Source organism: Accipiter gentilis, chromosome 10 (genome assembly GCF_929443795.1).
Source record: "Accipiter gentilis chromosome 10, bAccGen1.1, whole genome shotgun sequence".
Taxonomy (NCBI): Eukaryota; Metazoa; Chordata; class Aves; order Accipitriformes; family Accipitridae; genus Astur; species Astur gentilis.
In genome coordinates, this window is record NC_064889.1 from 22,213,279 (window position 1) to 22,239,885 (window position 26,607).

General features: G+C 40.3%; 1 protein-coding gene across 2 annotated transcripts in view; it reads right to left on the reverse strand.

The window, feature by feature from the left end:
* The window catches only part of ADAMTS17 (ADAM metallopeptidase with thrombospondin type 1 motif 17), a 198,485-nt gene that overhangs the window by 90,609 nt on the left and 81,269 nt on the right, over nucleotides 1-26,607 (reverse strand). For both annotated transcript variants that reach the window (XM_049811684.1, XM_049811685.1), the window contains exons 9-10: nucleotides 10,798-10,938; nucleotides 9,334-9,484 (exon numbers count right to left, since the gene is read on the reverse strand). In XM_049811684.1, coding sequence (XP_049667641.1) covers nucleotides 9,334-9,484; nucleotides 10,798-10,938 — 292 coding nt within the window. The remainder of the gene's footprint in view (nucleotides 1-9,333; nucleotides 9,485-10,797; nucleotides 10,939-26,607) is intronic.

The window sequence follows — 26,607 nt, forward strand, 5'->3', positions numbered from 1 at the left end:
GGAAAGAGGAACCTCTTATTTCTAGCAGCAGAGTTAAAACACCATGAAACCAATTTTGCTGTCAAAATCAGGGGATTATGAAGAAGGACTTAGAAAGAGTAAATATCCTTAAGGAAGAGAAGCAAGAGACCACATAACACACAGGCATGCTTATAAATAGGCTGGCTTTCAATGAAGTATCAGATCTCTTTTCTTTTGCCAAGGTTTTGGCTTGGCATATAGCTAACCATGAAAGAAAACATACTCATAAACAGAATCCTAATTAACACCTATTAAGTACAACAAACACAATTTACACACGTTTTCCTGTTCAAAATACTATGTATATGTTCTTGAAGCCTCACAGTATGCTTCTGAGGAGGAATTCTTTACACAACAAGGTGAGAAAAACAATGCCTCCAATTTCTACACTGTTGCTGCCTTTAATTTTGGGTGCATAAACAACTGACAATCTACAATGGATCACAAGGGACGTGAGTACTGGTGTTTGCCACTGCTATTAGATCGAGCTTCTTGCTGTTGAAAGCTAACTGAAAAGTATTCAAAATCAGAATCCTGTAAATTGGAAGGCACTTTTGAAAAGGAGCCATGTGCTGCCCCAGACAAGGTAACTGTGAAGCTTGGATACACATATCAGTGGCCAGCTGCTGACCTTTCTCTAGAGCTTACATTCCAAGGAACAAGTGCTACGTCCAACAGTGGAAGTATCTATCTGTCCAAATGACAGACCTGATCCAAAAGTCACAGGAAGGCTTGGTAAAGAATCACAAGGACTATCCTAGAATATTCAGGCAACGGTCAATATCCACTAACTTCTCATTTTAACAAAACAGGGCAACAATCCCACAAATTCAAAATGTGTAATTTTATTCATTAATGACAAAGTAGAATTGATTTATTTACTGTTGTACAGAAAGCATCTCAGACTGTATTATAAAAACCAATCATACAATCATCTTAGATGCAAACAGAAAAGGTTTCTTAAAAAACATTTCCCTATTTTCACTACCTAATGATCACCTTGTTCCTTCAGAACATACAGAAACACATGTGCATGTTATGCTTTTTGGATGAACAGGATCAATAACCTGCCTGCTTAGAGCCAACAAACAAATATAGAGTTGTTTCCCCTTTATATTAGTTTTTTCATCAGTGTAACTCCATTAACTCAACGAACAGCCTCTTCATCAAAACTTGTGTGAGTGGAAACTCACCAACATCAGACACAAGTGTATAAAATCAACAAGACTGTTTTAACTCTTGAGGAAATAGTCCCTGACAGTTAAAGAACTCTTAAGGAAATGGTCCTTGAGAGTTAACTGCTCTCCAGTGCTACCCTTTAGCTTGTAGAACAGTACAAAAAATTCAACAGTCATTTCCGAGATTTGTTAATGTTCTGTATCAGAGAAAACAAAACAAACTGAACCCAGCAAACATGAAGGGTGTCACGCTAGGTTTGGTTCTCTGAGCTAGATGGCCTGATATGCATCACTCCAACTACCAACACATGGATCCCATATGAAATGTACCCTTATATATATATGGAGCGATACCAAGAGTTTTTCTGATCTACGACTAAAACACAAGAATGTTTCCTCTTTGCCTTTCAGGGAGAAAGACAAAATATCTGTCAGCTCCCCAAACAGTAACTTGCCGTGACACACTGCTCACCACAGACAGATTTGGATGTATAAGGTCTCAATGAAATTAACTGGTTATAATCTTCAGTCAAACAGCCTTTCTAACAGCAGATGAAAGCCAAAGGATTAGAAAAATCCAGAACTCCCATGTTTTGACAATGTTAGCAAAGGGAAAACCAGGCTATTCAAGAGCTGCCCAAAACACACTTACAGACAGGAAGATGAGCCCTGACCCCTCTAGAGCGGATGCAGCAGGGATCTTTTGCCAAGTGTGCCATCATCTCTCATAGTAAAACTGCTCCTAGGGCTCTATGAATGGCTCTGATGGCTCATGATAGATGATAAGAGACAGCGAAATGTAAAAATTCTTCTTTTGAGAGGCATTTTGCCTACTGCAAGCTCTTCACCGTTTCCTGGGAGGAAGTTAAACTGGAATTAATTACTCTGACACTGGAAATGTGCAATGCTGTATCCAGAAATTGTTCCAATCTGGGGGAGATACAAGAAAGCAGTGTTTTGAGAAGTGAAGAGTGGTTTGAGATGTGTGACTGGAAATATTCAAGGAGGGCAACCTTTCAAAGCTGAAAGAAGTGCAGGGCTTCTGGAAAATCACGCAGCTTCCCTGAGACTCAAAATCAGATGCTAAAAAATGGACACAATTCAAACCCATTACTTCATTTGAAAATTTAGGCTGTGATTGAACCTCCTGAACATGCATCAGGATCAAAGAAAAACTGCCAAAAGCAGCAATGGCAGGGTCACTGCACAGAAATGCAAGTATGAAAGGCTAGTAATGAAGGTGGTCACAAGGAGCTCAATAAACAAAAATGGATCCTGCCAGGCAAGGAGTGGAAGACTCCCATACTGCCAGAGAAGGCACAAGTGAGTAGAAATCCTTCTTTTTAATTGTACATTTAACTGTACCAGTTTTAGCAATTTCTGGTGCTCTCAAGGCAAAGTAAATGCTTTCTCCACTGTCTAAAGTATTTCTTTGCAGTGCACCAGTTCTATTTCATTTTTTCATATACCTGGAATTAAAGTAGTAGTCAAAATAAAGAGATTGGAAAGGTAGTATTAATGAGACCACAAACTAATTTTACGGCAAAGCAGCCTATGCTAAATACCAATCTTTTCAGTGCCTTTATGGCATTCATGAGACCAGCTCCTGTGGGTCTATGATTCACAGACACATAGAAATTAAAGTAGAAAAAGATAAGCTTTATCTACCTTCCTAACAACACAGAATTCTTTCTTGCTCTATGTGCTTTTCAGCTCTGCTGAGCCCAATTTTCACCATCTGAAATGAGACAATTCAACTGTATATGTTACATCAGCAGAAGAAATCATGGAAGCATCTTTATGTGGTCAAACCTGGAAGAAGTAGAGACATGTGGTACAAGGCACTGGAACAGAGTCACTGCTTTGAATTAAATGTTAGAAATTTTGTACTTTGACTTCTTATCAATTTCTACCTCAGTATGATTAAAAGAGCTGTAGCTAATCAACTATATCACAACCACAGAGCAACTTAAGAGCCTGAAATTCTGACCTTGCACTTTGCAACATCCACCTCTTATTGTCTTCAGTGAAAGTAATGTTCACTCAGTAACTTCCAGTGAACTCCTCAGGCCTTAACACCTGATTGCAGGATAAGTATTGATCTTTTAAACAAGAGGCAGTGTTGTCCATTAAAAAAAAAAAAGAAAGAAAAAAAAAAAAAGAGAAATTAAAAGAATGAAATCACAGATTGTGTTTCTGGGCCATGGGAAAAGAGAAGAAAGGGACAATAAAATAAATATAGATATGTACGCACAATGTTCAGATGTGGTTGTGAAGATTATGGGAGTTTTCTCTTGAAGCATTTTGCAGATGGGAAGTTCCCAGAAGGCCAATGGGAGAGGTCTGAATGCCCTTCAAGCTTGTTATACACTATTTTCAGGCTGATACTCAATTGTATTTTGGCTAATTTTATTAAGTTCAAACTTCAGCTGTAGATGCCACATCACAAGGCTACACTAATTCTTTCTCCCTCCCCTCATGTCTTAATAAGAAATGTAGGATTTCCAAGTTCAAGTGCTTGATTCTTAATAGGCACTCTGTATTATTTTAAAGAGCTTATTATTTTTATATTCTTAAATTTCCACATTGTATTTTTATAATTTTATTTTGATTCCACTCTCTCTTTTTATTTTTCTTTAAACCACTGCACCAGAATGTGTTTTGACCATCTTCCAAACTGAAACACGTACAAAAATTTCTGAAGCATTCCAATAATTGTAAACTGGGCTGTGCTGCCCAGGCAGGAACTCTGCTTCTCTCTCTTTCTTTCTCTCCCTTAAACAAAAAGTACTTCCACTGAAAATAAAGAAAAAAAGGTCTTTTTGCAACATACAGAAGCAGTGAAATAGGACACTTCAGTTTCATATGAAACAGGCAACGTGAAAATAGTCTGAATTTTAACAACCTATATTAGGAAAACTATAAAATATAGCATGGCAATTAAGTAAATTGTTACCTTTTCCTCTAAAAAAGAAAATCTTCTCATTTTATTTTAGAATTGCCAGGCTTTTATCCTGCAAGCCTCAAGAAAACCAAGCCCATCCTTTTCCAGATCTATTATTATTATTATATTTACAGAGAAGCTGAAGTGTGTAATGGAAAATTATGTAGACAAAGTCCCTGGTTGTACACAAAATGACAATGCAACCTATTATTTTCAGGATAAATCAGCTCTCAATCTAATTACCATGTTCTTGTAAATATTCTATACATTACTAAATAATAGGGCTTACTGTCCTTGTCTGGATCTTGCAAATGACTCTGCAAAGAAAAAACAGACAGAGGCCCATTGATTCCCATGCATGGAGTCCAAGAGTCCATTCCACCAGTCTCTTTGCAAGATCAAGACCACAGAGAGACTCACAATTGCTTAATTATATTCACCACCATACCATCAAATATGAAAACTGAAGGGATACATAAAATCCACTTGATTATTACAATTGTTTCTTTTCCTTTACTTTGTCTTTTGGTTCCTCTCCTTTTTCATTTTAGCCCCGAAATCTAGTCCGTCTCCTTTGGCTTGCAATCAACTTTGCCCTCTTGTTCTGTGCTGCTGCTCCGTGGCTTGTAGATACTGGGAGATACCAACATCTGTTAAAAAGCAACTTGAACTTCAGAAAAAACAGTAGAGCCAATTCCAGCTGTTTTAATTTTTCTAAAAGCAGTGTCATGTCAAAATGTACATGCCCAGTTTCCTCTGACTTGACAGTGTCCCTTTTTCAGAAAAAAAATCAATTTGTAGCAATGCTAATCTCTTTCCACATGCCATTTTAGCCTAAGCACATTTTTGACTCAAAACAATACTGAAAGATAATGGTTATGTAAAAACCCGCAAAAATGTGTTAATAATAAATAAGCCAAAAAGCATATAAAACAAAAAGCCAAACACTAGATACAAGAGATAGAAATCACATATTTTCCATAAATATAATTTCAGTGCAAAAGCCTCTGTTAGTAGGCATGCCAGTCTGAAAAAGAAACCCAGTGTTCTGATTAAATACACAGCATATTTTCATGTGAGTTTATGAACAATGCATTTTTACGCATTTCTGGTGGAGAAATACCATCTCTGCTTTCTGAGAGATTAAGCATAAACCATCTGTGCTTTTCCTCTCACTGACAGCACTGCTAAATAAAGGGGACAGCAAAGAGTTAAAGTCTGCTCTCTGCAGAAGTTTTCATCACTTGAGTGGGGTTGAAGCTTTTTTACTTCCTCTTGTGTAGGGGTCAAGCAAATTCTCAATACTTGATTCAGAGCACAGTGTGGATCTGAAGAACAGAGGTCAGACAGGTTGAATTTCCAGTAGTTTGTACAACCTAGCATGTTAGCCCTGGAATCATGTCAACATGAGCAATGAGAATTCCCAAAGATCTCTGTGTTTGGGGTACACTGATAATGCACTATGCAGAGTCAAAGGTGCATTGCTGTTTAGTTTTTTCTACAACTCATATCACGATTTTGCTCAGAAATTGAGAATGACAGTCATCTAATTTCTGCTAAAAGTAGCTTATCTCCCTCAAAGTAAAGATCACTGTGCAAACTCTTAGGTGGGCCAAAAGCTTTTCCAGCACTGCAAGGGGCATGATGTACAGCCTCCCACCTGAAGACAGGCAGCATGTCTGGTATGCTAGAAGCGCATTTGCATGTCCTGCTAGGTAAGCATTCTCATTGATGAGACAATGCCTAGCATTCGCAATGAGAAATATTAACAGAAATCACCACGTGAAAGCACTTTTGATCTCTTTCATATTACCGGAGAAAACTATGTAACTTAGATACAAAGGGGGAACTACTGAAGGGTCTTGAGATATTCATTATCATATGTGAAATCATCTCACTTGAGAACTGTCCAACTTCTATTTTCTTATTCAGTTCCTCAGATCAAAACTAATTCTTCCATGGAGCCATGAAAACATTTATTTGCCTGATGATGAGCAAGGACTCACCCATCTAACACTCAGGTTAAAGTTAACCCAAAAGCAGCCACCCAGATGTATCTCAAACCAATAAAACTACGAGCAGAGGACACACCAAAATGGACTTGCATTCCCTCAGGGGGCTGGCATTTATTATTCATACAGTATCATAACAGAAACGGTGCTTTTCAAATAAATAGAAGTTGATCATTCCCTGCCTAACACGCATCCAGCCTAAAAGCCTGGTTCCACAGCTCCTTAAACAGGTGACATGCACTAGTAAACCTTACCTAAAGATCCTAAATTATACATCCTGGAGGTCATAGATTACAACAATAGGCTATAATTAAGCTGATTATCATATACTCATGCTGTTAATTAGTTAATATTTTTAAATTTTAGTATATTAAAATGTAGATGCAGTGTCCAAGCAAATTAAAAAGGAACATCAAGAGGTATAGTATATGTAAAGCTGAGCCTACCTCATATGTTTCCATTTTTGTTCTGCAAATTTGCAGCAGAATAGCTGCAGGATAGCTGGTTTGGCAAACTTACAATTCTAAGAGCTAGTATTTCGTACTAGGGCATCTGAGTTACTAAAAACAAACATGGACAAACAACGTTGGAGATGCAATCTGAAATATCCAGATAAGGTTGAATATTCATGGATCAACTATCTAGTTGGACCAGTGTCTGACGTCCAGCCACTGCCAAGCATTTAGGCACCTGAATCTCTGAAGGCAAAGGAGACTACATTCCTTGAAAAATTTGGGCTTTGATGCCTTCAAAGAGATTACTGCACAGAAAGTTTCTGCAGTTTCTAAAAAATGTCAAAATTTTGGATTAATCTAATCTCTGAAATTTGCTCTACAACCAAATTGTATGGCATTTTTGAACATAGGTCCTCTAGTTTGCCTGATATAATTATGTAGCTCAGCTATCTCCAATGAAATGTTATAATGTAACTCTTTTATTAAATAAGAAAATGGACAGTAGATTCATGTAATCATAAAAAGATTGAGCAGGCTCATTTCCTGAAGTTTATTTCCTTTTTGTAACAAATATTTACTGTCAAATGTTTATTACTTTTACATTTGGATTTTTTTTAATACTTTATTGAATTAAATATACCACATTACCATTGGCTAAAAGAGGAGACAGCTATATTTGCCAATAATTTCTACAGCTAATGCCAGTGACTAGTGCCAATTTTTTTTTTGGTTCATATTTTTGTAGATAGCTTTGAGACTTAACGATACAAGCATTCTGCAGATGAGGCATCAGAAACACAAAGGTGACAAGAACACAAACTTTGAAGGTTTAAAAATCAAAGCTGATCATTTCCTCTAAAGAATTTCCTTTCATTGCCTTCAAACGCCAATTTAGAGTAGCATAACAGGATGCAAATATTTACTTAAATATTATTACAGTGTGAATGCTAACTCTTAACACATATTTGTAACAGAAAAATATTTCTAAATAAGTGATTGCAAATTGGTTTTAATCTGCTGAAATTCTACAAGGCTTTTCATTAGAAAGTACTGAAGTCCTCACAAAATATGCTTTTCTTTGGGAGATACTAAAGGAGTGATGGAGGAAGAGCACAGTTTTCATTGTGTTCTAAAAAAGGCAAATAGTAAGACTGGTGAAAAATCTTGGGGGACACAAACACCTGCCGTCTGTATCTTACAGAAAAGAACAGTGCCTGTTGGCTTGTTATTCTGGCAAGCAACTCGTCCCTGAAGCAATTCCAGACTGGACATGCAATTTCTGCATGAGAACTGCTGACCACCTACCAGTAGGCTGACATTCTCATTAGGCACTGGACAATCCAGAAACAGAACATTTTTTATCACAACAAGGGAAATAGCAAATATCTATTCCAACAGCAGTCAAACTGGGTGACACCCACACAAGTGGAAGAACTTGAATCATCCTGGGTAGATCTGGGCTTTTCTTTACAGACCTATATTCTAATACTTTGCTTCCAGTACAGTAGTCCTGGTGGTCTGCATTTTCTTGATGGAGCTGGAAAATATGACCTACCCAGATTCTTTTCTTATTGTTTTATATTAGCTAGTTTCCAAATCCAAAATAAATAAAACAGCAAATGTGAAACTAAGAGCATGTTCCCAGGACTTGCATGTATTCAACAGTTTTAGTAATTTGGCACTTAGAAACCTCAGTTATCACTGATCATTATTTTCTTTGTTAACACTGATTTAAGATCCCAAGATTGTTCAGAACGGGAACAAGGGACAACTGAAAAATACAAATGGCTACTTAATGACAGCAAGAAACCTGGCTGCTTCATGCCTGTTTATATAGGACAGAATGCTGCCAGCTGGTGCTGGTGACAGGACTCAGTGCCTCATGACTTTCTCCTGGATATCTCCGAGGCCACAATGGAAGTAAGCATTTCTCCAGTCCCTATCTAAAGTGGGATGCAGACAAGCTCAGGTCAGAATGAAGACGTCTAATTGTATAAGACCTTAGGAAAAGTTTAGCTGTCTAAATTCCAGAGGACAAGTCAGACAGCCTCATCTCAAATATGACCTACTTCTAGAGACACCAAAAATCAGTTTCCATTTTGCCAACCAACCATGTGATATAAGCCATTTTGCACCCAAATCCTGAAAAAACATCATGTTGCTTAGAAAACACACAGGAAGGGGCCTAATTCTGCACAAATCTCTAAATGGCCTCATCAAACAAGCAGTCATTTATATTTCCTTGGCACAGAGTTAGAGTCAGCTCCTAAGAACATTGTAGTGGTCTGAAGGTGACGTGTATTGAAAGAGCCAGACAGTCATTTAAGCTGGCTCTGTCGAAGTAGGCAAGCACTCTTGTGAGAAGAGAGTTTCACCTCAGCTGAACTACCAGCAAAACAATCTCTACTGAGCATTTCAGCAAAACAGTGTCAAAAGGGAACTGTCCCTAAATTAAGACCAAGTACAAACAAAAGTTTTTCTGGGTTTGCTCTAGGAGATTAACAAGACCAGTATGGGGAAAGGAGGAGGACTGCATAAGTATGTGCTGTTGACATAAAGGTCAATGGGAGTTTGACTACTGATTTTGTATCAGCCGTGCTGAACACACTGAAAATCCCATGAACTAGTTCTGAGGAAAGTACAGACTCCTTTTCTTCCCCAGTGCTTGACAGCATTATTTCTACCTCCCACCTTGTTTCCAGGTGCACCCCATGAGCTCTTACCTCCATATTCTTACAGAATGTAGCATTGGTCCCAAAAAGTATCTGGCATTGTTCATCAGCGCTGTAGTGCATTCCAGGCAGCTTGTGAGGGAGCCGCACCGCGTATTGGCTTCGGGGGTCTGTTACCAGCAAACAGGTGCTGACCTTGGACCTGTGGAGTGTAAGAATTAAATATGCCTTTAAGGGAAAGCACCTTTGAACTCGAGTGTTAGATCACTGCTGTAGAGAAGCTGTTGTCCTCTTTTTAACAGGGAATCTGATGACCTCATGTGAAACAGTGATCATTTTTCCCAGTATATATCTGGAAGCTTTCTAAACCATTGAAAACTATGGATAGAAAGGTCCTTGGGAACTCATCCTTGGCCCCAGGCCTTAAAGCAGAATCGACTATTCACATCATTCTGGGTTAAACATTTGTCTAAACTATTCCTAAAAATCTGCTGGAGACTCAATACTGCCCTTAGGCTATCTAGTACAAAGCTTCAAGAACCTTACAATGACAGCTAGAAAGTCTTCTATCATGTCTCACCTGAATACCCCTAGCTGAATTTTAAGCCCTTGACTTCTTTTCTTAACCATCACAGACACAAAGGAAAGATTTTTCCCTTTGCCTTCACAACAGTCTTTTACAAATTGGAGTATCACTTTGTCATCTCCCCTCTATTAGGGACCAGAGTTCAGATGCAACTTCTTTTTCAACTTCATGCCTTTAACATAACAGTAGATATCCCATTTTCTTTCATTATTTTCCTTTCTCTCCCACCTCTAATTCCCAGAGTGGGGAATTTTCCATGCTGAACCCACTTCTAGCAACAAAGCACTGGCCACTGTGCCAGACACTGTCAGAGAGCTGCACTGTAGGTTTAAGACCACAGTTACAGAGTTCAGACAATTCCAGTGCTTGCTAGAGTACATGAAAGTTAACAAGCAGCAGGACAGAAATCCTTCCTCAACTGTTGAATATGATGAACTGAAATATGGGTGCAGTGGGAAAGAAGTTCATAGTGAACTGTTTAAGACCAACACTTACTGAGGAGTAAGACAACACTTCAGAATTACCACTGGGCAAAGTAAAGTTTCCATAAAATAAAAGCTATTGAATAACAGTAATGACAGTAAAAGCTACAGCACCAACCTGGCAGCATCCTTCAGCAGAGCTTTTTTCAGGCCACCTACACACAGATTTCTGTCATTGCAAACATGAAGGGCATTTTTTGTAAAATGAAGGTGATCTGGGATTGTTTTTAAGAAGCTATCAGTACACTGACAACTGCACATAATTCTTCTACCTCTCTGCAAACCTCAGTTTCAAAGGAACTACTGTAATGGAGACAGATTCAAACTTGCACACCCTAATGACACATGCACACACTTTTTCTTAGGAAAATTGTTTAGACTTTCACTTTCAAATAACATATTGGACTCTTGCCTGATAAGATTTTTGGTAATCAGCACAATCCTTACTTTAGGAAGTTTTCAAGGTCATCACGGCTGCATGAAGACCAGGAAAGGTCACTTGGGTTCCTGCCCTTCACCCATTCTCCGGACATAATATGAGACCTCCCCGCACAGGGTTGATGATCATCATCATGGCTCATTCCCATGCTGTTTGATTAAAACAAAACAAGACAGAAAAACATATCAAGTTTTGATATGGGTTTCTCATGGGACTTAGTAATGATACTCTTATCAATTAACAAGTCAAAAACAGGCTGCACATATAACACAGAATCATTCACCTACTGCTCTGGGCACCTGCTTCATGAATAAACTGTAGGTTCCTTTAATTTATCCATTGCCTTTGTGTGTTTGAAACTTTAAAATGTGCTTCTTATGAACTTCCATACCAGGAAATGTAACTATTTGAGGGTTCATGAGATGTGAACCTGGAGAAGTGATGTAGCACAGCTGAAGGATATCTGCTAGAGTATCAAAGGTAGTATTTACTGAAAATTTTGGATTGCTTTCCCAAATCTAGTGGTTATGGTCCCTATAATCATACTGAGAGAATGGTCAACAAATTAATACTAGAGATGGACCAATTTTGTTGTTGTGTCAGTGTGAATTTAAACAGCTGAAACCAGGACAAATAACTGTACTGTTGGGAAGAACGTCTCTCTAAATTTGTGGTATTGTACAATCTCTCTCTCACCTAACTTTGAAGCTGATACTTCTTTTAGTGGTGGGTTGGATCAGATGACCTCCAGTGGCCCTTCCAACATAAATTACTCTATGACTCTATAACAGCAGTGCCCAGATAAGAGCCTGAGGCAGAACCAAGCCCTCATTTGGTAAGCACTGTCCAAACAAGCATCAAGACTGCCCCATGCCAGTCTCAGCAAGAACAGAATGAGACCTCCTCAGCAAAACAAGCCATTAAACAAACAGCAGATTGTGTAGTATAAACATACATGTAGGAATTCAAAGACATTCTGTGACATTCAGAAACAAAAAAGTATTACTTTATCCTCCATTCAACTTCCCACTCAGGACCCTTCTATCATTAGTGGAGTTTCTACCATTGGGCTGTTACAGTAAATGACTGTTCAGAATAAATCCCTGTTGCCACTATAGAAAGAAGAGGCTTCTCTGCTGGAGGTAAGCCTTTGTGAACAGCCTTCATGGTGGCAAAGAAGGGATAAATGATGTGACCAAGTTCACCTGCTACATCAGTGAAATGTCAGAAGTCCTGACTGGCAGTCCTACACTCAGTCCATCATACCATGCTCCCTGGCAGCAAAACTGAGTTAAGGGTTTTCCATCCTACTTTGAAATGATCATTAAAACCATTTTTTAAACTCATATGGAATAACAACATTTTGAAACGTTAACATTCTTCCTTCAATTCCAACATGAAATGGAAAATGGCTTTCAGACAAAAGGTGCCTTGTATGGCCAGTGTCACTTTCTAGCAAAATAACAGTCACCAATTTGGGGCTGAAAACACAGATTAATAGGAACTCACTAGGTCTCCAGCTGGCTGGACTGAGCAAGCCAGGAGCAGTCCCTTTAAATATGGTGTTGGACTCTTTAATGCATGCTATTTCTCTACAAATCAGAGGCTCCTGTTTGCTTTCTGACTATGCTCTTGGCTTTGCTTCTCTCCAGTTTTGGGACTCAACTGTTCAAAGCCTAAACACAACATATATTTCTAGTTGCAATGAACCAAAACCAGCTTCAGAAGTTTGATAATTATGGCTTAGATTAAACTGCCATCTATGCTATTTTTAGTTTAAAGTGAAGATTATATGGTGGAGTCTATTATTTTAGGTCTATCTCCAGGGACATTGTTATTTCTAGTGAAACTACATTTAACATAATTTTTAGAATCAGAAGTTCATAGTTATTCTTGTTTTTAAACCTTTGTGGGTTTTGAACACAGCAGAAACATTAACATCAAGCACATTTTGTTTGATGCACGCAGGAATAATGTAACAGTCTATTAGTAACTGTAACTTCAAAACAGTAAAGAGTGAAATTCCTGATCCACTGAAGTGAATGGGAGTTTTGCCATTGACTTCAATGGAGCCTGGATTTCACTCCAAATATTTTACCCATGTTGTTTCTACACACAGAGAAAACTCTTCACATGCTAGGAAGCAAGTTCCAGCAGTATTCCTCCAATGCAAATAAGCCCATCTAAAGTTCGTATTCCTAAAAGTTAGGAAAGGAAGAGCTAAGTACCATGAAGCAAGGTATGTAAGATTGCTGGAAATCTTCCAGAGGAAAGTTTGCCCAGAAATGCCAGTTTAGAACACTTGTGGGCATGCTGTGATTGAGTTAACTTTTCTAATGGAAACAAGGCAGGTTTCCAAGGTTGCTTTCAGCTTGCTGCCTTATGACTCCCACACTGCTGAGACTCAGAGTTGGGTCCTTCAGGATTCTACTCTGTCAGGGCTTCTGTGGGATGGGACTTGGCAGCCATCCCATTCTGGCAGCTTCCTGAACAGCCTCCTGGTAGACACCTCAGTTCTTCTACTTGAAAAGGGTGAAAACAAACCATCTTCCTGATTTTCCAAGTGGTTTAGGCTCCCTGACTTTACCTCTTCCACAAAAGTCTAGTGTTTGGCCTAGAGTTGTTAATTAAGAAATGCATTAGCTTTCTGATTAACTTCATCTATTCTTTGTTAAATTTGTTGGAAGTGGGATGTTTTTTGTTGGCAAACAACAAGGGCAACAGTTACTAATTAGTATGTTCCTGTCCTTAACTTTATTTTAAACCTGACCTCATGAAAGATGTCTGCCTAGGAGAAATGCTAAGGCTAACATTCATTACTCAGCTTTGATTCTGCAAGGGTGTTTGAGGCAGATAGAATGTATTGTCTATAAAGACTGAGTCAGAACTCACATCTCAGAGTTACTTACAGGCTTCCTCTGAAATTCATGCAATTCTTACGTGTGGAAATTGGCCCCTTTCTGAAAAATTCCTGATTTCTTAACAGAAATTCTTTAAAAAGTCATAAGCATAAAGTAATTGAGCCTGAGCTATTAGTATAAAGCAAAGCAGCTCTGCTAAGTAAAAAGAACCATGTCAGTTTATATTAGCTTGGGATCTGGTCTTAAGGTACACAGGCAACCTCTGCTGGCCTCTCTGTGATGAGTTTCTGGTAGAATGAAACCAGCAACACCTTTAGAGCCTGTTTTAATTGGCAGTACAGAATTTTTCCCAGCATCTACTTTACCTTACAATGACTCACTTGAGGAAAGGATTAAATGACCTGCAGGACTAAGGCATACCCTAGCATGCTAACACATTCTTTTCTGAAGTTCAGGGGTCTCCAGCTACATCAAAGGGATCAGTTTTTCCTAAAACACATAGTAAATGTAATGCCATGCTGATTCTTTTCACTAATGAATAGTCCCTCTCTTTTTTACAGAAATAATTGGACAGAGCGTTATATGTTTGTACTAAACAGCAGTGCAAGCGCTGATTCAGTACTTTGTATTTTCTTTGTGATCATCTAATCTTACCTGCTATTCAGAAGTTCACATGGAATTAGAAGCAGATAATCAGTCTCTTGAAATATTCTGCCCTGAGAAGGAGTTCTATTCTTACATGAACAGATCTTGAAAAAAGAGCTGATAAGAATGTCTCTTAGATTAGAAGTAGGAATGTCAAAATGGCACTAGATTACCCTGCAAACCCACTGCCCTCTGTACTCTAGGAGTCATAACTGTCCATTTCATCAGGAGCCACAAACACATGCTGCATGTCATCCTTTACACTGCAAAGCCAGCAGAGCCACTGCAGATGAGCAGGACTCGATTTCCCTTTGTGCTATTACTACTACAGTCACTAGCTCCATTCTAAACACAGGGTAAATTCCAGTCTTTGGTTCATCACATTCTTGTCCTGAAGACAATGAGATTCCACAAAGGCAAGCAAGAACAGCTTAGACTGTCAGCTCTTAAACTCCTTTCATTCTATTCATTCAGAGTAAGCACAACAGGACTCTGGTTTCACACCCCAGCTTCTTTTCTAACATAAATAATACATTGGTTATCAAAGACACTAAGGCGTCACTGAAGGAGTCCTGCGGCATATTTATTGTTGCTCATCATATGTGAGTCCAGAAACAAGGTGACTGACCAGTTTGAGTTCTGACCGTTAACATAATCACAGCAAGGCAAATTTTATCAGGAGTCACAGGGAGGCAGCAACAACAGATCTCTTTGATGCTGTTTTTTGTAGAACAAGATTTTAAAGTAGCATTGCTATGAATAAAAAATAGTATGCAGTCTCTCAAAGCCCTGGCCTCTCTGAAGTCTGTGCTCCTTTCCACGACACTGTTCTCCATCAGAGTCTATGCAGCAATCAGAACTGGGTCAGGACACCAGAATTACACTCTGGGCCTGAGCTGGCCAATTTCTTGTGTAACCCTTCTTAGCTAAATGCAATTAACAGCCATTTGTTTTCCCACAGCAATGCCAAATAAATGCTCTTGCTTTGTTTGTTTCAGTCATTAGTGGAGCTTCTCCTTTAGACAGTTAATGTAACTAAACTGCTCTGTTTACCCTTGGTGCATTTTCCAGTGTTTCCTGTTATTCTTTAAAAGACTGAGCCAAGGCACACCAAAGCCTGTGGAAAGTCTCCTACTGTCTTCAATACACTGTGTGTTGCACCTCCAAGTTCTTAAGGTCATGTATACAAATATTCATCAGAACCACTATGACTCTCAACAGGTTTCCTATTAAACGCCCCAAATCCGAGTTAAAGGATAACACCAAGGGCTAGGGGAAACTGATTTAGGAGATGCTTTAAATTTTTTCAACAGCTGCAACTTTGTGGCTGGTAACAGACCACTTGAGAAATCCCTAGCATTATTATCATACACTCCACCTCTGGCAGGGAGAGATTATGAAGTAGGGGCAAGAGGCAACTTTGATAGAGAATACCATCAGCAGTAAGAGAAGAGGTTTTCTTCATAAAAAGGCAGAGAGGGTAGCAAGAGAAAGAAAAAATTATGAAGAAGGGAAGCCTGAAAAAAACACACCCAGAAGTGGAAACACCATGAGCTTCTACAATCCCTCTGTTTCAAGCAAGCACTTCCGCTGGCTGTTACTAAGAGCTTCTCCACAGCTTCCCTGTGAAAGCCAAGCCATTCCATTTGTCTGCAAATAATTCATGGTGAGTCAAATGCTGGTTCACTTCAGAAATGAGTGACACTCAGGACTAGCAAGGCTACCCAAGGTGAGCTGACTGTCACCCCAGCTGCTTATTAAACATCTGCACAACACACAATTGATTGCTCTCCACTGGCACTAACCTCAAAGTCACATTTCTCCAAAGGACAGCGAGGCCGTCCAGCTACCAAGAAGGAAATGAGGACAGTGGTCTGTCTCTCACTTCTACAGACAGAGAAATCCAAGGTAGAGTCTCTCTTCTCCTGAAGAAACAACTCACTATCAGCTGCAACTGTGTAAGCTCGGCAAGACATTAAAAAGAAAAGCTCCTTGGGGCCACTTGCCCTGCAGACCAACAGGGACTCAAAGAATTGAGCAAAGGTCCTGCTCCAGCAATGTCCCAAATGCAGAGAGGGACAGGAAAAGGCAATGATATCTCTTGCTCCAAGTGAAAAGCTCAGTGAAGCCACTAAGATTTTTACACTCTTGGCTGATCTTTGCTGCAAAGCCTGTTTTTTCTACCTGCGTTTATAACAAGTCTGCGGATGTTCTCTGAAAGGCTCGGTTTCTGCAAGGCAACAGTGAATTGCTAAGAGCTATGTGCAGTACCAGGAGTTGCACATCACAGCAGGGTAGGTCACTACTGACCTTCTCAAAAGAGCATATGAGAGAAGTCATTCTCTGACCCAGCTTGCCATGACTCACCCAGAGGTAATCCAGCATTAGCTGCAGAGCCAGGATTAAGCACAAGACTTCTTTCTAAACCCCACTAGAGAAACATAAATGCAAACGGAGGGCTGACTAGAAAACATCCTTGTATAGTGTGAGAGGGAAGGGAGATGGGGAGCTGTAATTTATCTGTACCGGCATTTCAGTGTGGGCAGGATGACAATGCCCCATGGAAAGCCTGCTATTTAGACACGCTGTGGGCACAGATGTCATCTGTTAATCCATATGAAGGACATAATTGAAGGACATAATTCCTCTCCCTTCCCACTTCCTATTGTGTCTCCATGCATGGTTGAGAAGGGAGTCCCGTCTCTATAGTTCACCCAATCTCAGCCACAAAGGAAGATGCTGGTATGGAAGGAGGTTATACAGGGTGTGTGGCTGACAGCTGAGAACATTGAACATGGCCATTAAACTCAAATCAATATAGGTCACTAAGCAGAGAATGTACGTCAACAGTTCTCAGCAGCTACTGACTTGGGCTGGATTTGAACCAGTAACTTAGAAGTGGGAGACAGTATATCACATAATCAAGCCTGTGAGCTATCCAGTCCCAAATCGAGTTCAATGTTAGGAATTTTTATTAACATTTGAAATTGAAGCTGCATCACTGGAAAGATGCCTACTTCTGAACTGGTTCAACATGTTTAACATTTCAATATAAAATGCTGATATCTTGCAAGTTATGAGGTTTCCAACCAGTTGAGAATAAAGGCTTAACAGAGGCAGAAGTGAAATGGGTTGCTTGTTAGAGCTGGAATTGTAATTGGAGTTGCAGTGCAAAATGAGGACAGTAAGTTTAAGAGAGTGACCTAGGAAGGTGATGCATCTGCAAAGCAACCGAAGAGAGGCAGAGACAGCCAGAGGGGTCAGAAGGGAGTCCAAGTGAGGCTTGGATGGAGGGCAAACTAACAAATGCTGGGGAAACGCTGAGGTGAGCTGAGCTGGGGAGGAGGCAATGAAACAGCTTGCATAACCTTCTTACAAAAACAACAGTCACTAAGCTTGTTGGCTTAATGGAAAACAGGCTTTTTCACCTTATGCTTTTCAAACATGTAAACACAGTTGCTTAAATATAACTTGACTACTTCAGAAGCTGTCAGGAGGGATTTTGGGAAGCTGTGATGAAGAGAGGTAGATGACCCTATTTAAAGCATTTGAAGCAATCAAAGATGGTCATTGTGTACATAATGTTATCCAGAACAGGGTGTTCAGGATGGGTGCTGAGCTATTGATTTTTTTTTTTTAATCAGGAGAGACAACATTAAAAGGGAGCCATGACTACCGGACTGTCGTTTTCATAACCAAATTTATGTCACTCTCCAATAATGAAATAACAAGATATTTTGTATGGTTATCTACTCATCAAACAGCCAAGAAGTCAACAACAGCGAGTGAGAACACACGAATGCCTATGGTGAATAACAGTGTGGAAAGCTGTGGTTTATTCAGCTGCATGACAGATCCAGCCCTTTATGATATGGTTTTCATTTAAAAAGAATTAGTTCTTTTGCCATGGAATCTGGAAGGCAGCAAGCATGAGCCTGTGCCGCAAGGGACAGATAGCACACATGAGAGACTGACATGGCAGGAACAGGCAGGCAGTGTGGCCTTTTACTTGCTCAAGCATTTCATCTAAAAGCTTGCTGCCCACGTGGTCCTAGATACCTGTAACAGAGCTGGCCAAACTCTACTGACATCAACGACAGTCCTTTTATATGGTTTGACTGAAGTTAGACCAAGGCCATGAAGAACAGCGTGAATCATCTTATGACCTTCTCCCCAGTAATATTATCACATGCTCACACTACTGATGACTTTTTCCAGCAGACATTTGCTCATGCAATTCTCTCTTGAGAAGCCTTGCCTCTTTTGCAGAGTGGCTGATTCACAGCAGGGCAGGCATCGCCTGACGTATTCAAAGATATTTGGTAAGATGAAGGAACCCAGTTGCGATGCAACTCAACTGTTCCGATGGCCTGCCTCCACTGCATCAAGTTTGTAGGATGTGGTCCCAGCATAGCAATCTTTTCCTGAAAAAGCTTCACAGTGTTTCTGGTAAGAATCAGCAGGTTCTGAGACTGCAGGGGGTAGTGTACCTTGTGGCAGAAAAAGGACTGCTCCACCGAATACAAAGTCCTAGAAAAAGCTAAAGCTGATTGATATATGTACAAATAAACTTGGCAGAAACTCCACATTGAAGAGGTAGCATTACCTCAGGAAAACACCTTTCTTCCTTCTGATCGTAATGCTCACTCCTTTCCAAGTCCCATGTAGTATCTAATACAAATCTTTAAACATGAGAGCTGTCAAGCAGAGTAGTTCCAGCAGTACGCATTCAGACTCAGAAAGGAGTATGATGACACAGCATAGTGTAAATCATTCAGTACCAACTCTCTCAGCACAGGTGGGGTCCTGTCCTGCTTAGAATCCATCTTTCTGAAAGAAGACTTTTAAAGGTGCAAAGTAAGGTACAACTCTCAGTTATCAGGGGTGAGCATGTAATGGAAGAAACAGCCTACTCCCATACTGCATAAGGACTCAAAAGTGGCCACAGTGGTCCAGTCTGATCATGCTGATGCAGCAGGGACTCACCTGAACCTACACAGGCAATGGAGATGTGGGAAAGGCTCATGCAATGAATCCAATCACATGACCACTGCCCAACATCACATGGGAATGACTGCCCAGGGCTAAAAATGCTCCTTCTCTGCCCTCACACCCTCCCAACAGGATGAGGAGCTCTGCACACTTACAGTAAGTGTGCTATCAGTGAAGATACACTGGCTACTTCACATAACCACAGCTGAGCTGTGACACCAAAGGAAAAATAAAGTTATCTGAGGGCCAAAGGATAATGACCCTATGAAAATGTATGCACTAAGCTGTTTCCTTGCCCTCCAAAAGATTTAATCCACTTCTTGGACATAAAAAATGCTCGCTCTCTCACTTCCTTCAGCCTGGTTTCAGAAAACAGGGAATTGTTGCAGAAGGAGCACAGTGACTAGGAATGAAACAGTGGTGGGCATAGAAAGGTCGCTCGTTTCTCTTTTTAGGTGAGCAGAGGCTGCTGTGCTCCATCTGTAGCTCCTTGTATGCAGAAAGTACCCTCGTGCATCACAGAAGTAACATGCTGAAGGGTAATAAGCTGTTTGCTTTCAGCACTGCCTGAAGTGGGTGAGAACAAGGCCTCAGAAAATGTGACATGCGTTTCCTCAGAAGATGAAAAGGGAATATAAATTGTAGGGTGGAAAAAAGACAAAACCCTGGGATAGTTGGGTGGGATTTCCCCCCCGCTGGGGAAGAAAGACAAAAGCTTAGTAAGAACGGCTGATGGGTCTGTCACTCAAAATGTTAGCAACCTAAGGGGAAGCTCTTGCATGCAATCACTTGAGTGAATTTTTCCAAAACTCCTGTGAAACCAGTGAAAGTCTCCAGTCAAGTACATTAATGACTGAGGGTCAAAGCTGAATGAAGAGATGCAGCATGAGACACCCTTAAAAGAAATGCAAGGAGAAGGGAGAGATGGTGGAGCATATTTGCCAAATAGGTGCAAGACAAGTAACCACAAATGTCCCACGCTCTACCCCACCAGGAAGCCACACACTGCCGAGCACTGGGGGAACTGGGGCAGCCTGGGGAATGCACTGTAGGAGTCAGGAATGCTGGCTGCCTTCCCCACAATGGGGGATGAATTCTCCATTCCTGGAGGTGGGAATGAGGAGAAGGCCAACATCAAAAGACAAAGAGGTGTGAAGTAACTGGAATATATATAATTCTACGAGCATCAAGTCTTCTGAAGTCACCAGACAAGCCAGTGGATACATGCTTTATGGTTCCCAGAGCAGCAGAGGTCCTTTTCACAGTAAGAAATATTTTTCAGCCTCTTTCCTTTATTCTTCTTTCTTGGTTTATGTTGCAAATCACTATGGGCTTGCAGATTCAGTGCAAGAAGAAATCCATCCTATGTGACCCTCTTACACTGGTTCACCAAAATGACAGGTGACTGTAGTGGACAGCAACAAACCTGCATGCTCTCTTTTGCTTGCAAGAATGAAGAAAAAAAAAAACAAACCAAAAAAGTCTAGAAAAAAAGTTGCACAGGAAATGCATGATCCAATTCTTTTAGTTGCAGTTATAATCTAGCAATGGATCGGTCTCCAGTAGTTTAGCTGAAGACATTTGCTTCAGCTGAAGACATTTGCTATAAGGACATGGCATTTTCAGTGGTATCCTTGTCACAGCCACTTCCATCACTCAGGAGTGCTCCCCATCCTTATGGAAACTTTGTTTCCGGTAATGCTCCTCCTATATACCAGCTCCCTAAACTCTTGGGATTTTTCATAGTGGTGCAGCTGGGAAAATAATTCATAATCCCAGAACCATCTGGCCTTGGCTGTTCATAAATGATTTTAAAAGCTCAGCATTCTATCTCACTTAGTCTCACTCATTTGATCAGCAGGGAGAGACTTGATATCAAACAGGAACGTTGCAAATTATGGCTTGGTATCAAAGCAATTTTGAAATGATATGTTCAGACCAATTCTGAAGTGGAATTCTTTGGGAAGTAGGTGTGCCTGGTTGCCTACAAACCTCGAGGCTAATGAAGCCACCGAGTTTGCTTTCATATTGTCTAAGAATGCAACATGAAGAAAAGTAAAATGCAACTTGAAAAGAGATACTCTTGCTTTGAATAACTTTGGCTTGAACATGTTAATGTGAAGACAAATTACAGAGAAACAAAAAAGTCTGTTATCTTCATAAGAAGATATCTCTTTAGAGGGTCTTTAGATGATAAGAGGTGCAGCATGCATGTCATTTAACTGATGACAGCTTTCTGGAGACCACATAGCAGTTTTTCTCATGTGGTTCTGTTCATTATACTCAGAGATGCTGCTTGCAATAATGCATTTGGCAAACCTGGTAAGGTTACTTCAATAAACACCATAAAAATATCAGCATGAGCTGAAGGTATGTATTGTAGTACTTAAGATATAAGAAGAAAATATGAATACATTTTTCTAAACAAACAAGTTCAGTTTTTTTCTTCAAATGGAGAGAAGCCTCAGGATCATATCTGAATTAGTATTGAAAAAATGTCAATAACAGTGAAATAATGGAGGAAGCCGTAAAAAAAATATACCAAATGGAGAGGATGACACTTAAAATGAGTAGACGGGAGTCGATACTTCTGCACACAAGCAGAAAAGCAGAAGATAAAGTCATTATTATAATGATCCTGTAGGAAAACCCAGTTTGCCACATTTCTTTAAAGATACTAAACCCAGGCAATCTGCATTTTTATAAAAAATTGACCATCGATGACCACAGTGGCTCATGATGGATACTAGGGAAGAGCTCTGCCCTCTTGGGCTAAATCTATCCCATGTTACATAGCAAGCAGCTTTACTTGAGATAAAGGAGGCACTAGACAGGAAAGAATTTACCCATTGAAAGGTGCTAGTGGCTGTGTTTTCAAGAGGAAGAAAGGAAGCTATGCTTTTGCTCTGAAGTTAAGATACTTTTCCTAAGAATAAAGACTACCTAAATTAAGCAGTAAACTGTTTCTAAGGAGCATTTCTTTATGCTGTCTAGTTTTAATGTATATAATTAAAATGAATATTTAAAATGCTAGATTAGAAACCTGACACTTCATTAGCTATCTCCAGAGTGACGCCAGCAAACAGCAGGGTGGCAGGAAGGGAGCTCAGCTGGTAGCAGCTGAAGAGACAGGCAGGCTTTGGACTCTCACTGGCATGTGAGAGTCAGCTACCAGTGGTTGGACATCAGAAATTTCCAGAAGGCCAAACTGTCCCATATGTGGATAAGATCTGGCATACAAAATGAGTGTCTCAGTGGACTCTGGAGCAGAGAAAGAAGGTATAATAAAAAAATACTCGTTTTTAAGGCTCAACACCCTAAGCTAATTAGAACCCAGCAGGAAGGAAACTTTTCAAGCAAGTGAGAACAAATCATTATGATCAGACTCCTTTTGCTTTGCTTTGTTTTACCTAAACAAGAGCAAAGGCAGAAAACTGAGAAAACTGAAAACTGTGGATTATTCTTCTCGGTTTTGGAAACTGGGGTTCAAGTAAAGACATAGATGACAAAACTCCCTCCTGGGTTGGATCCAGCAATGGAAAGAGGCCCAGCATCTGATGTGGGGAGGATTTTGCAGATGGAAAGGGATCATTGAGAACAAAGAAGGCCCCTCTATTTCACTTGTCTAGTAAACTCTTTTTGCTGAATTTTATTCCCCAACACAACTGTTGGCCAAGAGGCAGCCAACCTTGTTCCACTACAGTGCAGCCTTTCACTGACATAACAGTAAAGGGAACCACATTTTTAGAGGCAACAACATTTCCAGTGGTGTTGCTGCTGCTGAGTTACTACTGAAGGCTTTTCCAAATTACAGTCCAGGATTTATCACCTTCCCCAGCTCTGCAGCCATTTTCACCTGGAACCTGTTGAACTCAGCTGGCCAGGCAGACAGCATGGGTTACAGGCTATTGGAACCCAACTGCTAGTGGAAAAGTAAATAACAAATGATTATTTGGTAAATGGCACTTGCAAACCTAATATTTCCTGTGTTGGTGTGTACTGTAGAGATTGCACAATGGGGACTTGCACTGTCCCTGTGTTTTGGGTCACTGGGTACACGAGGCTGTTGCCAGCAAAGCCAATGAAGTATGAAACTAGAACCCTTGTAGCAGGAAGCATATGCAAGATTTGCCAAATCATTACGGCCCAGCTATTTAACATGGCCTTGGCTTACTCAGCAGAATAAGGCTTCAAAAAGAAAGACATAGCTGGCAAAGCCACAAAGCTATTGATTAAACGAAAATTGTGTTGTCTGAGAGTTTCTAAATGACTGTCGTTTGCCTGTCTGGTGCAGTTTTATTAAGTAAAGCTGTACAAGATGCTCAAAACCAGAGAAATTGGAGGGCCTGCAAGAGAATGTTGCTTCACTAGGGATTACACAGAGATCCTTCACAAAGCATAGAGTAAAACCATAGAAACCCTTGCCCGAAACCACACTAATGCTTGCCACTAGAGTCCAGAAAGCAATGGGAGGCGGACATTCCCACGCGCGGTTCCAATGTGGTTACAGTCCAATACTGTAAATAACTATCAAACTTGGAAGATACAAGGGTGAGAAAAGATATGCATGGCAGAGGGAAGGTATACCACCACCACACTAGGATTAGCAGGTTCAGTAACCACATCTGTACATATCTTGCAGTTTTACATAAAACTAAAAAACCCCACCTAAAACCAGGCATATTATCCAGAGTCTGGTACATGATACTACTTGAACATCTCCATTTCTCCTTCCTAATCTTCTTTTTCTCTATGTGATTCCTCTATGTCATTTTCTTTATCTGATTTTTCTCTATGTGATAGCCTACTGTCATTGCAAAAACAACTTGCCCAAACAAGGTTAATACAACAGGGATATTCTACTTCTGGGATTCAAATTAACTTACTCAGGTATCATGTACTGTATTATGTTGGGCAAAGACACCTTCTGTTTAGTGGTGCTCCTCACTACCTCTTCCATCCATGCTTGTAGAAGTCTCCCCTGATTTTTTTTTATTTAAGTATGTTTAGATCTGTATCTGTCTTTGATCTCTGCTTTCTTTTGACTAATTTAGGACACAGTTTTCAGAAAGCTGTTACAAAGCCACTAATATCAAACTACTCAGGTATATAATTTTTTTTCTCTAAAACAGACCCCTTGGTGTGTTACCAAAAGTGGAAGAAGCATCTCCTGAAATGTTAGGCTATACCTAGTTCTCTCTCAAAACCAGAATATGTTATTAAATAATTGCTTTGACTAGATCATACTGATTCTGATGTACAAACATATATGATGAAATACTCAGTGCTCCATTATGTCCTTGAGTTGTACAGAGAAGGGCAACTTAACTGTGAAAATGTGCTTGCAATTATCTGCGGAAGAAGAATGAAACCTGGGAGGAGGGGAACAAGAAAAGGGAGCCTGGGAACAGAGAGAGACATTCCGCAACAGATTTACAACACAAATGGCAGAAAATAAAATTAGCAACTCCAGGGTGGGTACGGACTGTTGCCAGCATTTTTGGCCAGCCTCAGGGTATGTCTACACGGGAGTCAGTCACTCCCAGTAATCCTGAGACTGCAATATACTGGAACAGTGACATACTCCTGTGAGCTTTAACATGAAGAGTGCTGGCACTAGTAGAATATAGCTGGGGCAGTCACTGCCTGAATCAAACTACCCAGCTATGCAGGAAGTCTTTTTGCAGCAACAAAGTGACTAGCACCTGAGCTTGCTAGAGTAAAGCTTGCATGTGATTGCCTCTGGCTCCAGTCCTCACTGGGATCCAACTGACCTTGATTTTCAACCCCTGCAAATGCAGACATGCGAGTTCCAACACATTGTCTTTTGCAGCATGGTCAAAACAGCCACAGAGGGTTTTACAGAGGCACAGAGGGAACCGTGCCACATCTCTCCACCACAAGACAGAATTTACATCCAAACTGCCGGCAGCGCCATTGGAGAGGTTTATATCAATTCACAGGACAGATCCTGTCAGCCACAGACTGCATCCCTGAGCCATCACATAAATGGATCCTACCTTACAGGCCCACAAGATGGGCACCTCTTTGCAAGGTCTCTCTATGGTAAAACATTCATGCACAGGAGTGAATAAGATGCCTGTGGGCATGTGTTAAGCTAGAGTCTTTAACTATATGCTGAAATACTATCCTAGGCATAGAAGTTTGGCCTCATTTGGAGGACAAAGGGACTGGAGTGAAAATTGAAGTTGTCAAGATAAACCAGAAACTGAGACTTTGGTGCTTCTACATGTTTGATTCTGCAACTTTAATAATGTTGGTTTTAATGCCTTTTGGGATGTAAGAAGTAATCTGAGGACAGATTGCTTCCTGGCAATTAATTGGTGTACTTTTGCAATAGCAATGAAGAAAAGCATTCCACAGAAATTCAGGTCAGGCAGAACCTGCCTGATAAACGTGGGATTAACTCATGCCTCTGCTACTCTTCATACAGCAGTTGCAAGGTCTGCCTTCTTTTCTGTGACTGATCTTGCTGTCAGTACCATAACATTCAAGGATCCAACTGGTTGCTTTGCTCATACTTCTAAAAACCAGCTCTTTACAAATGCTATGAAGAAAACCTTGCATTTGTCATCATTATAATGCAGGTGGTCAAAAGAGCAACACAGAGCAGAAAAATAAGTTCAGATGGGAGCTTTTTTGAAAAATAGGGTTTAAAGTCAGCCAGGATAGAAACTACTCAGCTGCCTACATTGGTAGAGCCGTGCATTCAATGCTAGACTACAGTGAGCTGCTCTAAAAAAGACAGAAGGGGTTGGTTTTTTTCTTTCAAAACAGCTTCTCAGCTCCCACATCCTGCACCTAAATGTTATAATCCCAGGATAAAATGAGAGAATTTGTAGCAAAGGTCCCCCCATCTTTATATCATTTCCAGAACCACTCCCCTTGCACCACCACCATGATTTGGCTGGCTGGTTCCATTGCTGCCAGCACTACGCTGACTGGAATCACAAAACAATACAGACTGCTTAAGAAAAAAAAAAGTTTTATATCAGCACAGTGTGTACTTTGCAGCACTACCTGACTGCTCAGATCTGTGTCCCATTTACTGTGGTGGTCCTCAGCTTCCATGTGAAACTTTTCATTTTTGAAACACATTATGACCAAATCTTTATAAATTGCAGGGTGGGGAAGAGGGGGGACTGTTAATTTCCCGTTTGTTTTAGGAATTAAGCTTGTATGCCTGCACCACACTGACCTGTGTAAGTTGTCATGGCGTTATTCTGTACCTTTTGGATTTGCTCAAGACATGCTCCCCTTCAGCCTGCAACATTTTCACATTCTGCCTTACAACTATTT